The sequence below is a fragment of the Homarus americanus genome, unplaced genomic scaffold, assembly GCF_018991925.1.
Source record: "Homarus americanus isolate GMGI-L3 unplaced genomic scaffold, GMGI_Hamer_2.0 scaffold14883, whole genome shotgun sequence".
Taxonomy (NCBI): domain Eukaryota; kingdom Metazoa; phylum Arthropoda; class Malacostraca; order Decapoda; family Nephropidae; genus Homarus; species Homarus americanus.
In genome coordinates this window covers 17,501-42,769 of record NW_024732450.1, presented here as the reverse complement: position 1 = coordinate 42,769, position 25,269 = coordinate 17,501, and the positions used below count along the sequence as shown (strand labels likewise).

The 25,269-nt window shown below is 38.1% G+C and overlaps 1 protein-coding gene across 1 annotated transcript in view; it reads left to right on the top strand.

Moving 5' to 3' along the window:
- The window catches only part of LOC121868881, a gene marked incomplete at its 3' end in the record, with an annotated part of 67,778 nt that overhangs the window by 29,428 nt on the left and 13,081 nt on the right, over positions 1–25,269 (top strand). Inside the window, 4 exon segments of the mRNA XM_042369874.1 lie at positions 438–552; positions 13,879–14,020; positions 15,064–15,257; positions 22,608–22,720. Of these exon segments, the coding sequence (XP_042225808.1) occupies positions 438–552; positions 13,879–14,020; positions 15,064–15,257; positions 22,608–22,720 (564 nt within the window).

Here is a 25,269-nt window from a genome sequence, read left to right as displayed (position 1 = left end):
CATCACATATATTACACCACCTATATATCATGTACATCATATATATTACACCACCTATATATCATGCACATCACATATATTACACCACCTATATATCATGCACATCACACATATTACACCACCTATATATCATGCACATCACATATATTACACCACCTATATATCATGCACATCACATATATTACACCACCTATATATCATGCACATCACACATATTACACCACCTATATATCATGCACATCACATATATTACACCACCTATATATCATGCACATCACACATATTACACCACCTATATATCATACACATCACATATATTACACCACCTATATATTATGTACATCATCATCATCACCACAATCATCATCATCACCATCATCATTCATCATAATTATTTGAAGATGTGTTAACTCATCATCTCACTGGACATGTTGCAGCTGAGAATGAGATGGAGAGAAGCCCTGCAGAAGTACCGCTGGACTGTTGACTACAATCACCGCCACGAGATCAAGAAGAGGTGTGAATATTTTGACCAGATGAATGAACTGTTTGGTAAGTGTTCTCAGGTGAAAAATGTTACTATACAGTGTGAGCCAAATATATCATGAGTGATTATGGTACTGCATACATACCTTTTGTTCCTGTTGATGTGTTCTTATAGTGCTCTTGATGTGTTCCTCTTATAGTGCTCTTGATGTGTTCCTCTTATACTGCTGTTGATGTGTTCCTCTTATAGTGCTGTTGATGTGTTCCTCTTATAGTGCTGTTGATGTGTTCCTCTTATAGTGCTGTTGATGTGTTCCTCTTATAGTGCTGTTGATGTGTTCCTCTTATAGTGCTGTTGATGTGTCCTCTTATAGTGCTGTTGATGTGTTCCTCTTATAGTGCTGTTGATGTGTTCCTCTTATAGTGCTGTTGATGTGTTCCTCTTATAGAGCTGTTGATGTGTTCCTCTTATAGTGCTGTTGATGTGTTCCTCTTATAGTGCTGTTGATGTGTTCCTCTTATAGTGCTGTTGATGTGTTCCTCTTATAGTGCTGTTGATGTGTTCCTCTTATAGTGCTGTTGATGTGTTCTTCTTATAGTGCTGTTGATGTGTTCCTCTTATACTGCTGTTGATGTGTTCCTCTTATACTGCTGTTGATGTGTTCCTCTTATACTGCTGTTGATGTGTTCCTCTTATAGTGCTGTTGATGTGTTCCTCTTATAGTGCTGTTGATGTGTTCCTCTTATAGTGCTGTTGATGTGTTCCTCTTATAGTGCTGTTGATGTGATCCTCTTATAGTGCTGTTGATGTGTTCCTCTTATACTGCTGTTGATGTGTTCCTCTTATACTGCTGTTGATGTGTTCCTCTTATACTGCTGTTGATGTGTTCCTCTTATAGTGCTGTTGATGTGTTCCTCTTATAGTGCTGTTGATGTGTTCCTCTTATAGTGCTGTTGATGTGTTCCTCTTATAGTGCTGTTGATGTGATCCTCTTATAGTGCTGTTGATGTGTTCCTCTTATAGTGCTGTTGATGTGTTTCCTCTTATAGTGCTGACGTGTGTTCCTCTTATAGTGCTGTTGATGTGTTTCCTCTATAAGTGCTGTTGTGCTGTTGATGTGTTCCTCTTATAGTGCTGTTGATGTGTTCCTCTTATAGTGCTGTTGATGTGTTCCTCTTATAGTGCTGTTGATGTGTTCCTCTTATAGTGCTGTTGATGTGTTCCTCTTATAGTGCTGTTGATGTGTTCCTCTTATAGTGCTGTTGATGTGTTCCTCTTATAGTGCTGTGCTGTTGATGAGTTCCTCTTATAGTGCTGTTGATGTGTTCCTCTTATACTGCTGTTGATGTGTTTCTCTTATAGTGCTGTTGATGTATTTCCTCTTATAGTGCTCTTGATGTGTTCTTCTTATAGATGCTGTTGATGTGTTCTTATAGTGCTCTTGATGTGTTCCTCTTATAGTGCTCTTGATGTGTTCCTCTTATACTGCTGTTGATGTGTTCCTCTTATACTGCTGTTGATGTGTTCCTCTTATACTGCTGTTGATGTGTTCCTCTTATAGTGCTGTTGATGTGTTCCTCTTATAGTGCTGTTGATGTGTTCCTCTTATAGTGCTGTTGATGTGTTCCTCTTATAGTGCTGTTGATGTGATCCTCTTATAGTGCTGTTGATGTGTTCCTCTTATACTGCTGTTGATGTGTTCCTCTTATAGTGCTGTTGATGTGTTCCTCTATAGTGCTGTTGATGTGTTCCTCTTATAGTGCTGTTGATGTGTTCCTCTTATAGTGCTCTTGATGTGTTCTTCTTATAGTGCTGTTGATGTGTTCCTCTTATACTGCTGTTGATGTGTTCCTCTTATAGTGCTGTTGATGTGTTCCTCTTATAGTGCTGTTGATGTGTTCCTCTTATAGTGCTGTTGATGTGTTCCTCTTATAGTGCCTCTTGCTTCTTATAGTGCTTGATGTGCTGTTGATGTGTTCCTCTTATAGTGCTGTTGATGTGTTCCTCTTATAGTGCTGTTGATGTGTTCCTCTTATAGTGCTTGATGTGTTCTTATAGTGCTGTTGATGTGTTCCTCTTTATAGTGCTGTTGATGTGTTCTTCTTATAGTGCTATTGATGTGTTCCTCTTATAGTGCTGTTGATGTGTTCTTCTTATAGTGCTGTTGATGTGATCCTCTTATAGAGCTGTTGATGTGTTCTTCTTATAGTGCTGTTGATGTGATCCTCTTATAGTGCTGTTGATGTGTTTCTCTTATACTGCTGTTGATGTGTTCCTCTTATAGTGCTGTTGATGTGTTCCTCTTATAGTGCTGTTGATGTGTTCCTCTTATAGAGCTGTTGATGTGTTCCTCTTATAGTGCTGTTGATGTGTTCCTCTTATAGTGCTGTTGATGTGTGTGTGTGACTTGAGGGTTCCACTCCTAAAATTATTTGTATAAACCCATGCTCTCCGCGCGTGTTATAAATGGTTTATTAATACAGTTGCAGCCGGTGGGTGAAAATATACAAACTTACATTTGATTTAGACATAATGATATATGTTCAATACATTTACAGGGCTGTACAGTACATAAATCAGGAGTTGTTTATTATTTTAACAATAGATGGGATGGTGCTATTCTTATATCTATCGGTGCGGGCTCTTATGGGCTGAATTTTGTTGTAGTGGCGGACTGCACGAGGTGGGCGGGGGACTGCCGGTGGCAGGAGGTGGCGATGACGAGGGTGGTGCAGTAGTCCACTGCCAAACCTTGCTAGTGCTTGGTGGTGGAGGTCACTGAGGGATGGCATTTCCAGGGTGGAGAGAGCGTTGTAGCCGGAATAGTCTGCGCCGAGCTTGATTCTGCATGCTCTTTTCTGTACCTTCTCTAGCTGACGTTGGGTAGAGTTGAGAGAAAACGACCAGGCTGGGGACGCATATGTTATTTTGGGGAGAATAAAGGCGTTGTAGATAGTCCTCAGCTCTGGCGTGGGTGCCCCAAGTGACCTCAGTTGTCATAGCATGTAGAGTCGGTACGAGGCTGCCTTGATTGTGTTGTTTACATGGGCCTTCCAGTCCAGTTTGTGGTCTATGGTAACACCCAGGAGTTTGGCAGACTGCACTAACTGGAGGGGATGGGCACCCACTGTGACTTATGGAGCTTGCACTGGAGTGGTGGCAGTATTGATGTGCATGTCTACGGTTTTGGTGTGGTTGATGGTGACCTTGTTCTCCGTAGTCCATGCCTGTAGCCTGTCCAGGGTGCCTTGTAGCGATGAGTAGTCTGGTGCGGTGTTGTCCACTGTAACCCCCACTGTGCAGTCATCCACGTACTTCCACCTGTGAGGAGTGTCCGATAGAGCGTCGTTGATCAGGATTAGGTAGCACAGTGGTCCCATCTTGGTCCCCTGGGGAACACCGCAGGTGAGGTGTTGGAATGTGGAGACAGAACCCTGGTACCTGACTGCCTGATGACACTGACTCAGGAAATCAGTGAGCCATGAGACCAGGTTAAATAATAATAATAATAATTAACGGTTTATTGAAAGAGCTTGGCAGCCAGAAGGCTGAAAATATACAGTTACATATTTGGGGAATGGGTTTCAAATTACAAATAATATACAGTCAACCGTCACTTTACGCGGTCCCACATTCCGCGTTTCCACGTTTACGCGGTGCCCTGCCAGAACCCAGGATGCTCACATTCCGCGGTGGGTGTACCCCTTTACACGGGTGAAGTATAATTTTTTTAATTTAGCTCATAAAATTCATACAAATTATCCGGCCAGAATATAATTTACATTGCTGGAATTCTTACAATTTGATGATCATTTTGAATATAAACATCATAGATTTTGCATTAGACATACAAATTTTAGATATAATGTTTACTCTTGAGTAAATATGTTATCTTTTGTGCAAAATATATGATATTTATATTCAAAATATTCCTGGTCTTACAAGGAATCCAGCAATGTCAATTTTATTATCCTAACTTTAGTCTGATTTATTATTTATTACTAAAAAGGTAAACAGTCTGGTATTCCCACACATTTATCTAGTAGGGACGTTGGTGGGGGGGTGGGGGGGAGGGAGGGAGGGACCGGTGACCGACCATCTGTTACCGTGTGAAGAATATTTTTTTTTTATTAACTGAAGATTTTTATTTTAGCTCATAAAATTCATACAAATTACCCGGCCAGAATATAATTTACATTGCTGGAATTCTTACAATTTGATGATCATTTTGAATATAAACATCATAGATTTTGCATTAGACATACAAATTTTAGATAAAATGTTTTCTCTGAGTAAATATGTTATCTTTTGTGAAAAATATATGACATTTATATTCAAAATATTCCAGGTCTTACAAGGAATCCAGCAATGTCAATTATATTATCCTAACTTTAGTTTGAGGTGTTATTTATTACTATACCTGGTTTTCCCCCCAAAATTTCTCAGAGAGGGAAGAGCCAGCAGTGTAGTGTGAGAAGAGGGGGAGGGAGTCGTGTCCATTATTTGAATGGACATTAACTTGGCGACTGTATTTCTCTATTTCTCTTAAGTATTAATTGTGTGCATGTACCATCATAAAATTAAGATGTTATTTTTACTACAACATAGTTATGTGTCGTCAAAAAGTGGAGTTTGGGGATCGGCCTGGACTCCATTTCAATTAACCCCATATGTTATGTTATTCACTTTACGCGTTTCTCGCTTTCCGCGGTACCCTCCGGGTTACATTAACCGCGTAAAGTGAGGGTTAACTGTACAAGTAACATAAGTGATACAAATAAGATATATAATAGCTAGATGGGGAAAAGCTCAAATTATAGTTCATTTCAACATAGTGACAGTGCAAGGAGTAGTGTTTACTGGGAGTGAATACACTGGTTTATTACAAGTTATTGATAATTTTTACAATGGTTGGGACTGGGCTGTTCTTATAACGATCATTTCGTGCACGTATGGGCTGGATGCGGTTGTGGTGTCGAACAGCAATTCTCGGGCTAGGGATCTCAGGTGGTAGTAGGAGCTGGTGTCGAGGATGGTGTAGAAGCTTCTTACCAAATTTGCAGATGAGGTCGTGGTGATGGTCAGTGAGAGTCGAAAGGGTCAGTGTGTTGGGTGGGCATCCCTAGTGCAATGGCCTTGTTGATAACAGTGCAGTGATCAACAAGGTCAAAAGCCTTCCTGAAGTCAACAAGGGCAACGGCCAGTGAAGTCTTTCGTTTCTGCAGGTTTTTGCGCTTGTGTGTGTGTGTGTACATAAGATAAATGACACTGTTTCCATGAGTGCATACGTATGTACATTTGTTGCCTCCCGCGCAGTTTCACTTTTTTTCTCTACCGATTCATTGATCACTACTATTGTACGTACATTACAGAACATTAATGAAAAGGTACATACAGGTAGTTCTGCTATAACGCGATAATTGTGTTCTTGTAAAATATCGTGTTATAGAAAATCGCGTAATAGAAATAACAGGGCTTATGGAGAAAATAGGGTTAGGTGCAGATTACTCGAAATCGAAAAAATTTAGTAGTTAGCCTAACACAAAGGATAGCACAGTCTAAAAAAATGTTACATTCATATCTAATAATGAAATCATACAGTAAATGTAACACTTTACCTTGAAAAAATATGAATGTAACTTGATGGGGGAGAAGGATGATTTTGAGGTTGATAACATTGAGCTTCTCTTCAAGTGTTATATCCTTTCTTTTACGATCATCACCGGGAATTCTATCACCAGAACGCTTCTTGGAGATATTCTTCTTTACCATATTCACAGTTAATACCACAAAATTGGAGAAATAGTAAGCAAAAATCGCGTTATAGCAAACAAGCGTTCGCGTTATACAAATATCGTTCCTAATTCATAAATCGCGTTAGAGCAAATTCGCGTTATCAAAACACGCGTTATAGCAAAACTCACTGTACAGTATTTTTTACATTAATTTTGCTACATCTATCAACCATCGTTAGTCAAGGCTTTGATGTGCACAAAATCAATACAATAAGCTCTAATACCCACACATTTCATCCCAAATTACTATTGGATAAATGCTTTGAAAAAATCCCTAAATTACAACTGTCGGCTGACGGGAATCAGTCCTGTCCATATGGTAGGAGGTACCAACTGGCCCCCCCCTCAACAAGAGATCACTACACATACAATCACCCCACTGTAATTTTCCATAAGCTGTGAGTTGCCATGTGCTGTTCACGTGAGGGGAAATTCCTCTATCAGTAAGCCGACCTTGTGAGTGTAGGGTCAGCCCGGCCTCCCCTCAGGAGCACCAGTCTTTACTTGAGCCTCACGAGAATCGGACGGGTGACTTAACTCAGTCAAGCTGAGCCCTGTCCTTAACTAACACTCACAGCTTACAGTGTTAATTACGGTGCTTTTACTCATAGCCTGTGACCTTTTGAGTTTATCAATAAATGGAGAAAAGATCATCTGGGTTTGTAACTTAACCTCTTAACTTATTGTGTATATATAAGCCAAGTTAAAAGGGAGCTCTACCCAAAGCTTATATATACAAATAATGATGGACCATACAACTTCTTCCAATTAATAAATCTATTAATTTCTAATTTCCATTCATTTTCATTAATGCATTTTATACATTTCAAGAAAAGTGCCCTTGAGTGCGCACGTACTGTATACATTGGCGTTCCACTATCAGTCTCACTTTTTCTTCAATATCAGTTGTCACTTCTACTGTACATTAAATAACACTAATTAAAACATACATATTTGTTACATTAATTTTACTACAGCAACAACCAGGGTCTTATTATCTTCAGTTTCAGGTGAAAAACTGGCATTATGGGTGAAAACACTGACAACAATGCCGTCTTATCCTCTTGTGTGTTTTAATATTCTACGTATTATTAATGAATTGTATTGTTCATTTCGCATATTCAGTACTAAACAATAATGAATCTTTTGTACATATTCTTAAAAAGACAAATGACGCGGTATCCTTAAATGCGCACTTATGTATATGTTGGCGTTCCCAGTCCATCTTTTTTTTTCTTTGCCATTAGTGGATAGCTACTTCTATTGTTCCATTTATTAACATTAAATATTGTTACTTAAAACATATACATCTCCTCCCCGACTTACGACTGAGTTCGGGACCCAAATCCAGGTCGTAAGTAAAAAATTCTTAAATAATACATATAAAATATAAAATGGGTGTCTCTTTTTCTTCTCAGCACCACAAAACTCTCACTTTTAAGCTTGCCAGCCATTTCAAAGTGAAATACAAACGAAAATTTTCTCTTTGTACTGACGTTGGGTCTTGAAAATACGTAATTTGACCAAATTTTGGTACGACTGAGGCAGGTCGTAAGTGCGGGTGGACGTAAGTTGAGTAGGTCGTAAGTCGGGGAGGAGCTGTATATTTATTTTTTTACATTAATTTTACTACAGCTACAACCAGGGTCTTATTTTCTTCATTTTCTCGTGTAGAACTATCGTCCCGGACTACCGGCTGTAAACACAAACGAAAACAATGGCATCCCATCTCCTCTTGTGTGACCATATTATTATTCATTTATATTGTATAAGGTGCATTCAGAAACATTATTTAAAGAATATAGTTTGCACTTTTCATTAATTGTATTGTTTTGGGGGGGAAAGAGGGTAAAAAGCCACACAAAAGATATGAAAAGGTCACACTTGGGAACGCATCTCATTATTATTGCTTTATTTTAATGGTAATTAATGATTCGCGATAAGACGATAAAACATTCAATTAAATTACTATCTTACAAGAATCCCTCCAATGTAAGTTATATTCACCCAGGTCATTTGGGTGGAAAATTATGAGAAGATCTTAGTCACCCTTAAGTAATGATAAATAAACACGCAGGCAGGCCTTCAGCGCCAACTGTCAAATCTTATCTCAAATAAATAAATAAACAAACAAACGCCAGACATTCTGTCACCTCACCTCCCGCCCTCTTCCCACCACCCTCGTGTTCAAGATAAAAGATTGGTGATTTCTTTATGTTTATTTTATATAATATCTCAGACTAAAGTTACGATAATATAATTTGCATTGCTGAAATCCTTGCAAGACAGAGATTAATTTGAATATAAGCGTCATATATTTTGCTCAAGATATAAAAAATGTAGTACATTAGTGTACAATACTGTAGTACATTTTATAAAAAGTTTTTCAACTGTATTTTTGGGTAGATTTACATAAATTTCTTCATTTATTTTCATCCATTTACATGCACACACAATACTATAAGAAACGTAAAATAAATAAATGACCTTAGTGCAAAGCTGGAGGGCACATGTACTAATTTGATTACGGTACTAAAATTGTTATGTCTAGTGCGAATTACAACATGTTTATATTCAAATAAATCAGTATCTTACAAGAATTTCAGCTATGTTAATTATATTCTCCTTGGTCATATCACTGGCATTTTAAAATGAGAGAAGCTTAGTAGGACTGTTAAATAAACACACAGAGACCTTTGCCTCAAATTTATCACCTCAACCCCCCACCCCCAACCCCCCCCAACCCCTCCCTGGGTGGCGTGGCTGGTTCCATCAGTTCCCCCCTCCTTCCCTCCCCAGCCAGGCTTTTAGGTTTACAATTTTTATCTTATATAATATCTCGCACTAAAGTTAGGAGATTATAATTTACATTGCTGGAATCCTTGCAAGACAGCCAATAATTTGAATATAAATGTCATATATTTTGCTCAAGAGATAAAAATGGTTGTACTTTAGTGTACAGTACTGTATAGTACATTTTATAAAAAAGTTTTTCAACTGTATTTTTGGGTAGATTTACATAGATTTCTTCATTTATTGTCATCCATTTACATGCACACACCATACTAAAAGAAACGTAATATAAATAAATGACCTTAGTGCAAAGCTGGAGTGCACAAAACCGCACATGTACTAATTTGATTACGGTACTAAAATTGTTTTGTCTAGTGCAAATTATAGCATGTTTATATTCAAATTAATCAGTATGTTATAAGAATCCCAGCTATGTTAATTATATTCACCCAGGTCATTTCACTGGCTTTTTATAGGAGAGAAGCTTAGTCACCGAAGAACTGATAAATATATACGCATTAAACCTGGGCCTGTGCCAACTGTCAAACGTACTACCTCCCCTCCCCCCACGCCCCCTCGCTCGCTCCCACCCTCTCTCTCCCCCATCTGCTCCGCGTTGCTGGAATCCTTGTAAAACAGTGAATAATTTTAATATAAACGTCATGTATTTTGCACAAGAGATAAAAATTAATCACCGGTATCACATTACAGTAGTGATTTAAGAGTAAAAGTGTATATGTACGTATATAGTATCCACATACACGTATATAGTATCCACATACACGTAAGTATAAATAAAAAGTTGATGTGATGATCGGACAACGTCCATTTCGGTTAACGCCACGTTTCCAAGAACGTATCTAGGATGTTAACCAGCGCATGACTGTATAAACAAACTAAAATTTGCATTAGACATACAAATTTTAGATCTAATTTAAAAATTTTATTAGGGAGAGCAAAAATTTTATCTTTTGTGCAAAATATATGAAGTTTATATTCAAAATATTCCCTGTCTTGCAAGGATTTCAGCAATGCAAATTATATCATCCTAACTTTAGTCTGAGTTATTATTTATTTTTAAACCTGTAAACCTAGTCTTTTTTCCCGAACATTTCTCAGGAAGGTGGGGGGTTGGGGGGTAGGGAGGGGGGTGACAGTGACATGTTTGACAGTTGGCACCTGTGGTGTGAAGTATTTAATTGTTAGTTTATTTTTTCTTTTAGATTAAGTTTTTGTTTTTTGTTTATAAAATTTAATAGAAGTGACCGGGGTGAATTTAATTTGCATTGCTGGAATTCTTATAAGATTGTGATTAGTTTGAATGTAAACATAGAAGAGATCACTGAATTGGCTGAGTACTTCCTCAGCTTAGCTGATGTTCAAAACAAAATGTGATTTTCATAAGGATTTCGTTAATCAAATTTTTTTTCGTTAACCGAATTGAAGATTCTTATGAAAGGTAATTCATTAACCAAGGCGTTCGTTAACCGAGGGACCACTGTAATGGTTATTAATACACCTTATACAATATAAATCGATAATAATATGGTCACGCAAGAGGAGATGGTACACCCTGGTTGTTGCTGTAGTATTGTAGTAAAGTTAATGTAAAAAACTGTGTTTGTTTTAATTAATGTTACCACTGATGGTAAAGACAAAAAAGTGAAAGACTGATAGTAGGATGCCAACATGTACTCACTCATGGAGACACAGCATCATTTATTACTGTTCATGCTTATAAAAAATAAATTCTACTCACCAATGGTGGTAAAGTAAAAAACTTAGACACAGCCAATGTTGTCATAAATTTGGGAGAAGGTGAGGTGAGGTGAGGTCTGGTCTGTTGGTGTGTTTCGTGCTCTTGTTCAAGTTGCAGTAGTTCTTCATTAGTTAGGTCTTTTCCGTCACTGCTTAATAGCTCCTCAACATTCTCTTCATCAACTGAGCACTTTCTTAAATTTTGTCTTCATTCTAACAGATATTTTTCACTGTTGGTTCCACCATCCTCAAAGCACATGAAATATCCACAGACCTTTCACCTTTTTCATATCGTTTTAACACGTCAAGTTTCTCGGCAAAGCTTATAGTACACCTTCTTTTAGGTTTTGAACCAGCACTACCATCACTTGCTCTCTTGCTCATGTTCAATAGGGACACAAAAAATGCCATACGAAAACTGAGAAAGTTTTCTCCTGTTCCTGTTCAGATGCGTGAAAACAAAAGGCCCGCCAAGCTGTGACTGTTTATACTCACAAGTGCAGTAGCCTCTGTGCTCAAAACATTTTTTTTATACAGTTTATTTGTATGATACATATCAGGATTTAGTTATTATTTATATGAAAATGTAATTTTATTTTATTTTTTCTATTTTCGTCGGAAATACAAAGAAAATAATGGTGTAAATTGAATTGGGTCCTAAGTTAACCAGGGTCTTAAATATGAATTGTGTAAGTAGAACCGTTGTTGTCGGAGGCTTTCCTGTATCTCGTTCATAAAGTACTCAAGTACTCAAAGTAAAAAGAAACAACAAAATTTTTAACCATTTCAGATATTACGAAAAACTAGTTAACTAAAGATAGTGATTAATCAGTAACTGATTCTCAAATTATGGTTGTCCAATCGGGATCCCTTAGGCCTAAATATAAGCCCAGCAAGACTAAACAGACACTCACAAGCAGCAGATACAGGTAGTGGGGTGTTAAGCTTGAGAGATAAGTCACATAATGTTAGGAAAGAACCTCAGTACAGTAGCTCCTTTCCACTCCTTGGGCATACCAAGTAGCTATTAAGCTCCTTCAATTGAGGAGTTTGTGGATGATTGTTGCCGCCGTAGCACCGAACAAGGAAATGGGAGAAGGGCGGCTTGGGTGCTTAAACTCAGTGTTCGTCACTTGGGTACATTGATGAAACGATATGAAAGAATGCTTGTGATTGGTCCAGAAGTAAAGAAATGCGTGTGATTGGTTAGCTTCCAAGTTTATCCTGTGTCCTGCAGTTGGATATTTAAAACTATTATTTGGGTCATGTAACGAGTAACGATTTTTGTTTTTCAATTGTATTGGAATAAAGGTACAGTATACAGTAGAAAACTATACTTAGGTAAAAGTACGGAAAAATTTGATTACTTTTAAAAATTAATTATCCTAAAATGTTACTTGAGTACAGTTCTCAAGTACATTTACTTAGTTACTTTACAACTCTGCTATTTACCTAATAACTCGGCATTTAGTTGTGAACCTGATGGGACTAATGCCCCCCAGGCCAAGTGCCAATCACACAACAGATTCATGACTGCACTCAACCAATCACCACATCCTCTTGGGTGCACCTAGTCACGTTAGAAATCCTAGGACATGTTGGGTAGTGTGTCTACACCCCATTTTCCCTCTTTTTTTTTTCTCTTGGTAATTTAATTCCTCTTGAAGGCTGTGCCTCAATTACTCTACTGAACCTCATCACCACTGGCCTACTGCTGAGGTTCCTGTGTTATCTGACTTTACTTGACCTTACACACTCCAGGCCCAGGTCTGGGAGGGCAAGAATTCACATACAACACTTTTTCTAGGACAGTACACAACACATAAGCTTCAAGCATACTGTATTTACAAGAAGATTGTACTGTACTGTACTGTACTGTGTAGAGGTTAGCAGAGATGGTTAGGGCATGCAGAGACCAGTTGAGTCAAGAGGTGCAGGAATCTGAATGTGGAGGGGAGGAAAGCTAGGGGTAGGTCAACAGTGATGTGGGAAGTGGTTGTAAGAAATGACATTTGACTTAAGAACCTGATGAGAGAGGAGACAAGAGACCGTGCAGCCTGGAGAGCTCTCATCGGGTAATCATGGCTAACCAATGCAAGCGTGAAATATGGCCGTAAAATGATGATGACGATGATGACTGTTAGTAATTGTGACATGAGCTTTATTGGTCCAACACAAGAGAAGATTGTCCCTTTATCAGACAATATTGTTGATGAACTGAACAATTATTGTTATTGTTTTGAATTGTTATTTCCCTGAAAAACGTCTTTAGTGTCATGTTAATTCTTGTTTGAGAAATGTATTTTTGTTGGAATATATCTGTACACATCTCCCAGTTTATGCTGGTGGCCAGTAGGAGAATCTGCCTTGATTTATGGATTTTTCACTAGTAGACAATTCTCAGAACACAAGCCTCCCAAAAATCAAGGTCTACCTGTACTTTACCTTATATTAACCTGATTCACTTTGACCCCTTGACTACTGGATGCCACTTTTAATATTTCATTTGGCTAATGCCAGACTATTTTATTGACCACAGGATTTAGGGTGCAAGCCATATTATATCTTGAATTTTAATTATTTCCGTCCTGTTTTCTTGAGTACCGTAAATGACATGATTCAGTGTACACGTGTTGCCTGCCATGGGTGGTATAGCCGAGGGATTGATCTTTGAATCTCGTATTTTGTCCCAAGAATTTATGAAACTCCGGGCTGGTGATGAAGTGAGCAGGAAGTGATCTCAGCCTTCAGTCAGAGAGGCAGCTGATGGTTGTGTTGAGAAAAGTTGACTGTTGTTTAGATTAATATGTGGAGTCTAGTCACTGTCTTTGCTTCTGAGAACTTTGGTTGTGGAACTGTAAACTAGTTGACTGTACAGTACACATTTGCCCAGGTCAGAACTTTCAAGGCCAATTCCTCATATGTCAGAGGAGAGAGACAAAATTATTGAAGCTGTCAAACTTTATTAAGAATTGCATGTTTGTGGGGCTAAATTTAAACTCTTACCAAGTGATATTTACAGATATTTAAATTGTCTTCTTTCAGGTGATTGGGACAAGGATGCTACCCATTGTCTTCTTAAGCAGATGCATCGTGTTAAAAGGGAAAACCAGAATAAAAAGATTGTTAGAATTGGATACAGCGGCTGGGAGAAAATAACAGAGAGTCTGAACAGTGAGGGACACAGGTACAGTACAGTACAGTGCTGTTTAGTCTAATGTAATTATTATGTCTGTCTCATAGTGTTATTATGTCTGTCTCATAGTGTTATTATGTCTGTCTCATAGTGTTATTATGTCTGTCTCATAGTGTTATTATGTCTGTCTCATAGTGTTATTATGTCTGTCTCATAGTGTTATTATGTCTGTCTCATAGTGTTATTATGTCTGTCTCATAGTGTTATTATGTCTGTCTCATAGTGTTATTATGTCTGTCTCATAGTGTTATTATGTCTGTCTCATAGTGTTATTATGTCTGTCTCATAGTGTTATTATGTCTGTCTCATAGCATTATTATATCTGCCTCTTAGCGTTATTATGTCTGTCTCATAGTGTTATTATGTCTGTCTCATAGTGTTATTATGTCTGTCTCATAGTGTTATTATGTCTGTCTCATAGTGTTACTATGTCTGTCTCATAGTGTTATTATGTCTGCCTCATAGTGTTATATCTTTCTCATAGTGTTATTATGTCTGTCTCATAGTGTTATTATGTCTGTCTCATAGTGTTATTATGTCTGTCTCTGTCTCATAGTGTTATTATGTCTGTCTCATAGTGTTATTATGTCTGTCTCATAGTGTTATAGTGTTATTATGTCTGTCTCATAGTGTTATTATGTCTGTCTCATAGTGTTATTATGTCTGTCTCATAGTGTTATTATGTCTGTCTCATAGTGTTATTATGTCTGCCTCATAGTGTTATATCTTTCTCATAGTGTTATTATGTCTGTCTCATAGTGTTATTATGTCTGTCTCATAGTGTTATTATGTCTGTCTCATAGTGTTATTATGTCTGTCTCATAGTGTTATTATGTGTCTGTCTCATAGTGTTATTATGTGTGTGTGTCTCATAGTGTTATTATGTGTCTGTCTCATAGTGTTATTATGTCTGTCTCATAGTGTTATTATGTCTGTCTCATAGTGTTACTATGTCTGTCCCATAGTGTTATTATGTGTCTGTCTCAGTGTTATTATGTGTGTCTCATATATGTCTGCCTCATGTGTTGTTACAGGTTCACAATAAATATGGTTGAAGGAAGGTGGAGGAACATGGTAACACTGTACAAAACAACAGTCGACTACAACTTCATACCAAATGTTGAGCCGCGCTCCATAGCTTACAAAAAAGATATGGAGGAGCTGGTGAAGTACGTCCCTCAGCGCCGCCACAACTACGAGAAGAGAAAAGGTCGATCAGTCAAGATGGGTAAGATATTATTCTGTACCGGAGTGTTACTCGGCCTAAGAGTACCTGTTATTGTAACCAGTTGATGTTGCCAGAGGGAAATTTCAACTTTAATTATTATTTATATACTGTATGACCAAGGCACATCTCCTGTGGTTCATTGACAGAAGTAAACAGGTTCTGTACCCTCGTTAATTTGGATTGTTATTTAGTACTGTAATTCGATTTGGCTTAATTCTTGTTTTTCAAAGATAAATTAAATTATTTGAATTTGGTAAAAATCCCAAACAACTGAACAGTTCCGAAAAGTCGCCTTGGCTGCCGCATAAAATATTCTATTTATAATAACTATGCAAATATAAATATCTTTTTTATGGAAATACAGTAACAATGAAGTAAATAATACAGTAATAAATAAATGTAGCACTTACATTGTGAGGTGAGCTGATAATGTGTAGATGATATTCCAAAAGTGTAATAGTCACAGTGGTAAATGAAGTAAACACCCACTTTGGAGAAATCAAAGACAAATTCTTGGAGCTGGTATACTAGTACCCTCTTAGGTCAACTAAGAACAAAACAAGGGAGAAAAACATAAAACAAAGGAATGAGGTTACATGACCTGTCTCCTGAGTTGAGGTAGGGTGGGGAGTAGGGCAATTTATACCTGATGGGGAAGTACTAGTTGTAGCAGCTTATTTGTACATGGTCTAATATGGGTGGTTGTTGGAGGGTGTGTAATGTAGGGGTGTATGTGTGGGTGGTGTTGACGGAAGTGAACCTTTTTGGGGGGTAGGGTCGCGTGGCTAATTGTGCTAGGGAGATGAATTTGATACCATAATGATCCTTCATAAATTCTCTACCAAACGTTTCCAATAAGATATCCTTAAACAAAATATTTCTATATAATATAGTGATGGGAATTCCATTCTTTTATAAAAAAAAAAAAAAACGTAAGAATTGTTGATACCGGAGTCAATAAAATCAGTTTCGTTAGAGACTCCATTTTTTTATCAAAATAATCATGAATACTTTATCTAAAAGTTTGATAAAATAAATATATTTAAAACAACTAAAGCTCTATATGATACGGGCGTGAACAAAACTGTTTCTTTTATCTTCATCACTGATCGGCTCGTTAGCTGCTTGGGCTATCGTCAGGTCTCTGTTACACACTTCACTGTAATACATAACTGATCATGTCTTTACACTTGTGATGAAGGTTGGGTGGGAGATTATTGGGTCACGTTACTAACCTGACTTGATGCAGTGTCTGGTCACCCATTGTTGGGTGGGGGATTAGTGGGTCTTATTACCTGAATATGTCTTGAATGACATTTTTTGCCTGTGATGTATAGACATAGTACAGTCACTCGCGTTTTATGGGCGCTGATATAAGCATTTTTGGAATAGCACGATTGTTTAATTCATATCAAAACTTGATACAGTGGTCCCTCGGTTAACGAGATTTCAGTTAACAAGTTACCTTCCATAAGATTCTTAACTTCAGTTAACGAGCAATCCCTCGATTAACGAGTTTCTTACGAGCCGACCTGAACATGTTTTTAGCTTGCATTTGGCGGTCCACCAGCTGTAATATTAGTCCGCCAATACAATAATCGCTTCTAGGGCTTAAATTCCTTACCATTTTAGCAAATATCAAGAAGTTTATACTATTCAATAGTTTTAAAAGTTTAATATTAAATTTTTTAGTCATTTTAACAATTATTGAACATAATTGAAGGTAATGAAACTAGTTTTATGCGTGCCATCCAGCCTCTCAACACACCATACAGGCGTCAGTCTTTGTGTCTTTTCAGTGGAGGTAACATCTTGCTTGAGACTCTTCAACTAAATGCTTTTTTTCTGTTTTTGCAAGCAAATTATTGGTCATTTTGAAATTTATTTTACATATTGACAATATATAATGCTGTGCAGTGTTGATTTAAAGAAATTAATGTTGAATTACACCAAGAGAACTAAAATTTTATGGGTGAAATGGCACCATGGGGTGACTTCTCTTCTCCCTTCTCCTCCACCCCCATTCTAATTCCCATCATCATCATCCAGGAGCCTTTTACATACACACCTCAAAGTAAGTGTACTTTACTACCTTTTTTGTTGAATTAGTGATTTTAGGCAATTTTCGGTGAGCTGGAACCAATTACCCAAAAACCCATTGAAACAATGGTTTTGGTTAACGAGTTTTTCGGTTAACGAGCAACCTTCTGGAACGAATTGTGCTCGTTAACTGAGCGACCACTGTGATCATTTAGTCGATTACTTTGAGTACATGTACAGTACAGCTTTGCTCTTAGGACAGTGTAGCGTGCCCAGAGAAACATTAGGCACGAACTTTGAAATATGATGCACCAGGTTGACTTGAACAAAATAGGAAAGATTCGCTTTAAATTGAAACATTGTCCTTAATTGTGGGTGTTGCTTTAAATTGACATTCTACTGTACTGTACAGTTTTTAATTTCCATTAATTATAATCTTTTGGGGAAAAAGTCACTCAACATATATGAAAAGGTCACACTAGGGAGCACATTATTATTATTGCTTTATTTTAATGGTAATTAATGATTCACCTTACAATTTAACTTAAACCTCAATATTGGAGACACATTACCATACTTACTCGAGGCTTTACTGTAGTATATCATACGTACTATTTTTGAGGGGTTAAAAACAAAATTTCAGTAGCCACCTGGCACAGGCACATGCTCACACCAGACAAACATTACCACTAAGTTCCATTAACCTGCGCTTGTCTACCGTACCCCGAGATTCTTTATTTATGTTGCTACATAAAGAGCAGAACCTCATTCACAATACTATACAGTAATATCTCCGTTAGCCGGAATCCCTCAAACCTGGAACTCTCCGATAGTTGGAATTGAAAATCTTTCCCAAAGCCATAATTTTCCAAAAATTTCCGGCTTAAGGAACAAATTTTCTGAGGTTGAAAATCGAGAGAATTTTCGAAAACATCTTGAATAAAGATGAAAGTTAAAGTATTTTTTTTTGGGGGACCTGACCTGACCTTACTCAGTGTTACGTGGAGGCAGGGTGGGGAATGAGTAGTCTCATATTACTGACCTTCTGATGGAATGTCAGGTCACCCTTTCTTAGGTGGGGGATTAGTGGGTTTCATGAGCTGAAGATATCTTGAATAAACACGAAACCGAAAATGTATTTTAGGGAGATTGTTATAATTATATGTACAAATGAGCAAAGTTGTATCCCTTCCTCATTACATTACATAACATTTTAAAATATGGAGTGAGAAAGGTGTGGGTGATGGAGTGGTAAGGAGTGGTAACATGCACCAGTGTTGCCAAGCAATAAGCTCCTCAACAGCTGATCTTTTAATTCACCTCCATGCAGTCACACAACAAGACCCTCACTGGATGTTTGTTGTCGTAATATATATATATATATATATATATATATATATATATATATATATATATATATATATATATATATATATATATATATATATATATATATATATATATATAAACCAGGGCATATGGAGACTCGTTATACATTAGTGATGTCACAAAGCTTTGAAACTGCAACCACATAAATTATCACAACCTGTACTCAAATGTACTAGGCTAATTACTAAAATTATTATGCCTGGTGCAAACTAAGGGATGTTTGAATTCACTCAAATTGATTGCTACCTTACAAGAATTCCAGCAATGCAAGTTATATTCTCCTAAGTCAAGTTAGTGCCATTTCATAAGCGAAAAAATTAAACCACTCGGTCTTTCATAATCCTTGAGTATGCGTTAATCTCCCCTCCTGGCTGTCGACACCTCTACCTCCCTCCCTCCTTCCTCCAAGCCAGCAGCAGTAGGAGAGCAGATGCCATTGATAATGATTAATGGGAAGAATTTGATTTAGGCTTAAAGTTTTCTCTTATAAAATATCACAGACTTGACTTAAGAGAATATAACTTGCATTGCTGAAGTCCTTGCACGATAGCGATTAATTTGAGTATCCACATCTCATAATTTGTACGAGAAATTTTTTTTAATCCTTTAGCATAGTACATTTAGTACAAAATGACTACCTGTACAGTAATATGCTGCTCAAAATTTTGGCTTTATCACAGGGAAAACTGGTCAGGATATTATGGTATCAAATGTTACAAAGTTCTACCAGTACCCTTCACATACAGTGTAATACTTAATTTTATCCTTTAATTCAGCTTGTCATTTAAGGATATCATATTGGAAATGTCTCGTAGAGGATCGTTATGGCATCAAACTTATTTATTTTAATTATTATTTTTTTTTTAATACGGGGAATAGCCCACCCAGCCACAGGTCATCGACCCACAATGGGGCCGTGGGGGTGAAAAATTAAGAGTAAAAAGAAATTAAAAAATGCAAAAGGAAAAGACCATGTTAATCTACACCACGAAGATGCCGGAAAACCAGCTTTTTGAAGTGAGACAGACTGTATGAGTATGGAAACACAGAAGGAGGCAGAGCATTCCACAGTGAGGAAAGAAGGATGTACTATAACGGGTTATTCTAATGTGACCGACATCCACAGAGAAACGGTGGGCAAGACGAGTGTTACGAGCCCACGGCCTTGCCGGCTGTACACAGGATGCCAAATCCACCGAACATTGCCTGTTAAAGTACCTGTAAAAGAGAGAGTGAAGCAACATTGCGGCAAAGAGAAAGGGAAGAAAGATTGACAACTTGAGGAGGAGAGTCAATAAGACAAAATTTCTTTGATTCCACCCTATCTAACAGTTGGTCAGAAGAAGAGCCTCCCCAGATATGAGAGCAGTACTCCAAGTTAGGACGAATGAATCCTTTTAAACTTGAAGCAACTGCTCAGGAGTGAAGTAGCTACAGCATTTGTACAGCATTCCCAGCTTTCGGGAGGCAGCTTTAGCAATGTTGAGGATGTGTGGCTTCCATGACATATTAGAGGAAATGGTGAGGCCTGGCATATCTGTTTTAGAATTTGGCAGAATGTTAGCATCCTGAAATGTGATAGGTGGGAGATCATCTCATTTGGAAAGTGTAATTGGTAAATACTGAGTTTTATTACTATTGAATTTAACCAAGTTTCTACCTCCCCATTCAGAGATGCTGCACAGATCTGCATTGATAGATGAAATTATATCAGCTCTAGCAACAGATCTACTTTGAGAATTATGGGGAAGGGGAAAAATGTGAAGAAGATTGAAGAGTAGAATCATCAGCGTAAGAATGGATTGAATTAATTTTAGTGTGAAGTAAATCATTGATAAAAAGAAGGAAGAGAGTCGGTGAAATAACAGAACCCTGTGGGACACAACTACTGGTAGAGAAAGAGCTAGAGATCGATCCTTCGACAACAACTGCCATGGGTCGGTTATCAAGGAAGCTAAAGAGTAGAAAACAAAGTGGGGAGAGAAACCATAAGAGGGAAGTTTAGAAAGCAAAGACTTGTGCCATACCCTAACAAATGCTTTGGAGATGTCGAGGGCCACGACGAAAGTTTTCCCATAATCCCTAAGAGAGGATGACCAAAGATGGGTGCAGTAAGAGAGCAGATCACCAGTAGATCTCATCTGCCGAAAGCCATACTGGTGATCCGACAAAAGAGAATGGCGTTCAAGGTGATGGAGAAATGGGAGTTCAAGATAGTTAAAAAATCTTAGAGGGGGGATGAAGTTAGGGCAATTGGGCAATAGTTAAAGGGATTAGAATGGTCACCCTTCTTTGGGATGGGCTGAACCAAGGCATGATTCCAAGAAGAAGGAAAAGTTTGGGTTTTGAGGCAAAGGCGAAAGAGGCGAGCAAGCACAGGGGCCAGAGCTTCAGTACACTCCCTCAGAACACGAGGGGGTATTCCGTTCGGTCCATGCGCCTTACTCACACCCAACCTGGGTAACACACCAGTAACCCTGTGAGTGGAGATTATAGGAAAGTGCATAGGTTCAGTAGGAGGTGCAGGAGTAGGGGGGATAGAGTGGGAATCGTCTAAGGTGGAGTTAGAGGAGAATAAAGTGCCAAAGAGATTGGCTTTATCAGGGAGAGAGTTGGCTATAGAATTATCAGATCGTAAGAGAGGAGGAAAATAAGGAGTGCAGAAGTTATTACAGATACTTTTGGTTAAGGACCAGAAGAATTTACTGGAGGAAGAGTTAGTCACGACAGCGGTCTTTCTTTTTATAAAATTCCCCTTGGTCCTAAGAAGAATAGCCTTACGAAGATTGCTAGAAGTATAAGAGGTGTAGTGAGTGTGGAAGGTGGGTACACAAGAGGTGTAGTGAGTGTGGAAGGTGGGTACACAAGAGGTGTAGTGAGTGTGGAAGGTGGGTACACAAGAGGTGTAGTGAGTGTGGAAGGTGGGTACACAAGAGGTGTAGTGAGTGTGGAAGGTGGGTACACAAGAGGTGTAGTGAGTGTGGAAGGTGGGTACACAAGAGGTGTAGTTAGTGTGGAAGGTGGGTACGCAAGAGGTGTAGTGAGTGTGGAAGGTGGGTACGCAAGAGGTGTAGTGAGTGTGGAAGGTGGGTACACAAGAGGTGTAGTGAGTGTGGAAGGTGTGGTACACAAGAGGTGTAGTGAGTGTGGAAGGTGGGTACACAAGAGGTGTAGTGAGTGTGGAAGGTGGGTACACAAGAGGTGTAGTGGAGTAGATGGCAGACTGGAGGATGTTGCTGATGTTGTCCTATAAACATAGGTGACCAAATGTTGAGAGCAAGTCTTGAGAAACTCAACATGGAAAATACTGGTATAACCCTAGAGTTCTAGACTGTGGTGATGACTTGTATTAACTGGATGACCTGATCATTGCCAGTGGGGTTGCTGAAGCCTGCTTAATAACTAGAGCTAGAAGTGGCTGCAGGAAGTTTATGGAGTTGTTGCCTTTATTGATGACAAAAGGACCTTCCTTCTACTTGAAAAGAAAAATATATTCAGCTGGTGTGAGAAGTGTGATGTTGTATGGTAGTGAAAAATGGGCAGTTAAAGAGGATGACATAAGCATGTTTATTTGACAAAGCTAAGAGGGCAGCTGGGTATTGAGAGTCTTGCATAGTGGTAGCTGAAATGGTTTAGGCATGTGGAGAGGATGGGTGAGACCAACTGGGTCAAGAGGTGCATGAGCCTAACTGTTAGGGAAGGAGAGCCAGGTGTAGGTCAAGAATGTCTTGGAGAACGGTTGTAAGAAATGCTATTAAGTGTTAAGAACCTGACAAGAGACTGTGCAGCATGGAGAGCAGCCATCATGTAACCACAGCTAACTCATGCAAGTGTGAAAAATGTTGATAATGATTGTCAATGCTTTCTTCTTTTCTTAATAACAATTGTTTTAATAAAATGTTGTACACTCATATTTTTCAGAACGATTTCCAACTAATGGATCAAAAGCCCTCCTTCAAGCATATAAAGACTGCATCAGTCGCTTTATGGATCCAACTCTTGATAACAGAAATCTTTGGGATGAAATAACACAGGTAATGTTTTAACCAACTGTATAGTAGTGTTTTAGGTTATACATTAGTTTGGTTCTCAAACTACTGCTCCCTTGTACAGTTGTGTGTTTAGAAAGTAAGAAGTTTTAACAAGCTTTCCATCATACTAATAGTGCCAGCAACTCCATCACCAAATTTTAGCTAAACAGGAAAGGTTGGCTGAAGTACCCACCTGTTTCAGTATGCAAGAGACACGTCTTACTGTTTATGACACAGAGTACTGTCAAAATAAGTGATGCTTTACAGAATCACAGTTGTTTTGGAAACATATTACTTGAAAACATCAAAATTTCAGACATATCATTTTTGTCCTTTTTTCTATTGCACAGTACAGTACAGCACAGTACACCACAGCACAGTATAGCACAGCACAGTATAGCACAGCACAGCACAGTACAGCACAGCACAGTACAGCACAGCACACCACAGGACAGCACAGTACAGTCACAATGTTTATTTACCATAAAAGTTGTTGAAATACCTCAATGTTTGTTATTATGACTTAGAAATAAAAAAAATATATTTTTATCTAATAATCAGTTTTTGTGATATAGCTCAGAATGTGACGCTTCAGCATGTTACCTAGGTATGTTAATTCCTGGCCAACTCGCCAGGCCAACATACAGGCAATTAAAACATCTAATAATTACTTAATAAGTAATATTAGGAGGACACGTCGCTACCTAGCATTTAATTGCAGTTCTCAAAACCCCCTCCTTCACCCCCCACCATAGCATCACGACCTTCATCTGTTGCCTCAGAGCGAGCAGTAAACAAAAGTCAACTCTCGAGGGGTGGAGATGGGTGGGTTATCTGCGTCGCATTCCGAGCTATATCACAAAGACTGTTTTAGATAAAAACGGCTTTTTGTTCAAGTCGGAATGCAACGCTTCAGCATGAATACCCGAGCAGGAGGTGGAGAGGGAGGTGACTTTGCATAAAAGGCTATGCTGACTTAGGTCCAGATTATGTTATAAACCGTTTAGAATATTTCCAAAATTAGGAACATTTATCGGAAGGTAAAATGTTAATTTACATATCTCAATGAGGATACTCACTTTATTCTGATGAGGAAGAAGGTCCTGGTTGTGGAGATTGACTAGGTGGGGGAGGGGACCCCAGCACCACCACATGTGAAGCATCTTTCAGAAATAGATGAAGATAGCTGTCTTTGAAAGTTTTTGAAGATCTCCAAAAGCCCATTTCCTTGATCTGACTGAGACTTATATGCAGCAGAAAGGCCACAGACCCTGCATATTTCCTAGTGTCATGTGCCAAAAATTTCTTGCCAGGGTCTGCTTGATTCACTAATTGAGGTAAGGATTTTGTCATTTGACTAGCAGATAATTTTTTACCATCCCTTGATGAGAAAACATAGGGACGTCGATTAAGGAATCTGGTTAACCATTCCTGAAGATTTTTAGCTGGGCACAATACATGAGGAACCCTTGTTTCATCCATTAGACGTTTTATCCTAATAGGTTGAGCTTGGAAATCTTCCCTTTCATTTTTTCTTAGGATCTCCGTAGGAAAAAGGGCAAGATCCTCATCAGAAAATACCAATAATGATGGATTATTGGAAATTGAAATCAGTTCACTGATTCTCATACCTGTTGCTATTGCTAGAAGGAAAGCTGCCTTTTGGAGTAATTTATCCCTGTTCAGATTTATACAGTCGACCCTCGTTAATTCGGACCCCTTTAATCTTGATTTTGGATAATTCGGACAAAATCTAAACGAACTTTTTTTTTAAGATTTGTATGAATATTACCTACCCGGACCTTTAACTAAAATACTGGTCCACCCACTGCTGGGATAAAACACCAACGTCTTTTTGGTCAAATGTAACATCTCCACCACTAGTGTGGGGGGGATGCAACTTTTAGCTTCAGACATGAAAAATATTTACCATTTACTGCCAGTAAACAATGGAAACGTAAAATTTGTACCAATTAGTAATGAAAAGTTGTGCAGTTCCTTCAGCAAATGAAGCTCACCAACTTACAATAGGCTAAATTACCTTACAACGTGTTTTCAGTAGTCTATGTTGAAGTTCTTAGCACAGGCTAACTTATCATATCATATATGGTATCACAGTTCTCATTGAGCTACAAAAAAATACCGGTAATAAAAACCTTTTTGATATTTCACACTTAATATAATACCCGGGAATCTACTTCAACCTCCTATTGTTTACAACGACACATGACGCACCACCAGCTGTTGAGTATCAGCTACACGGTACACGTGTTTTTTGAATCGTTTTCAGTTAAAAAACTGTTACATCACACGCATATTTTACCTAAACTGCGCCTGAATGAATATATTCTCGGAAATAAATAGTAGTTTTGCTGAAACGTGATGTATTTTAATGTAAAATAGGATAAAATACATGACGAAAACAAAAGATTTTACCTAACCTTCCGATGTTCAAGAGAAGTTACTCGTTTTTTTAATAGTTTTTGGTTAAAATACTGTTATATTACAATGGTATTCTATTCATACTGTGCTTGATATAATGCATTCACGAA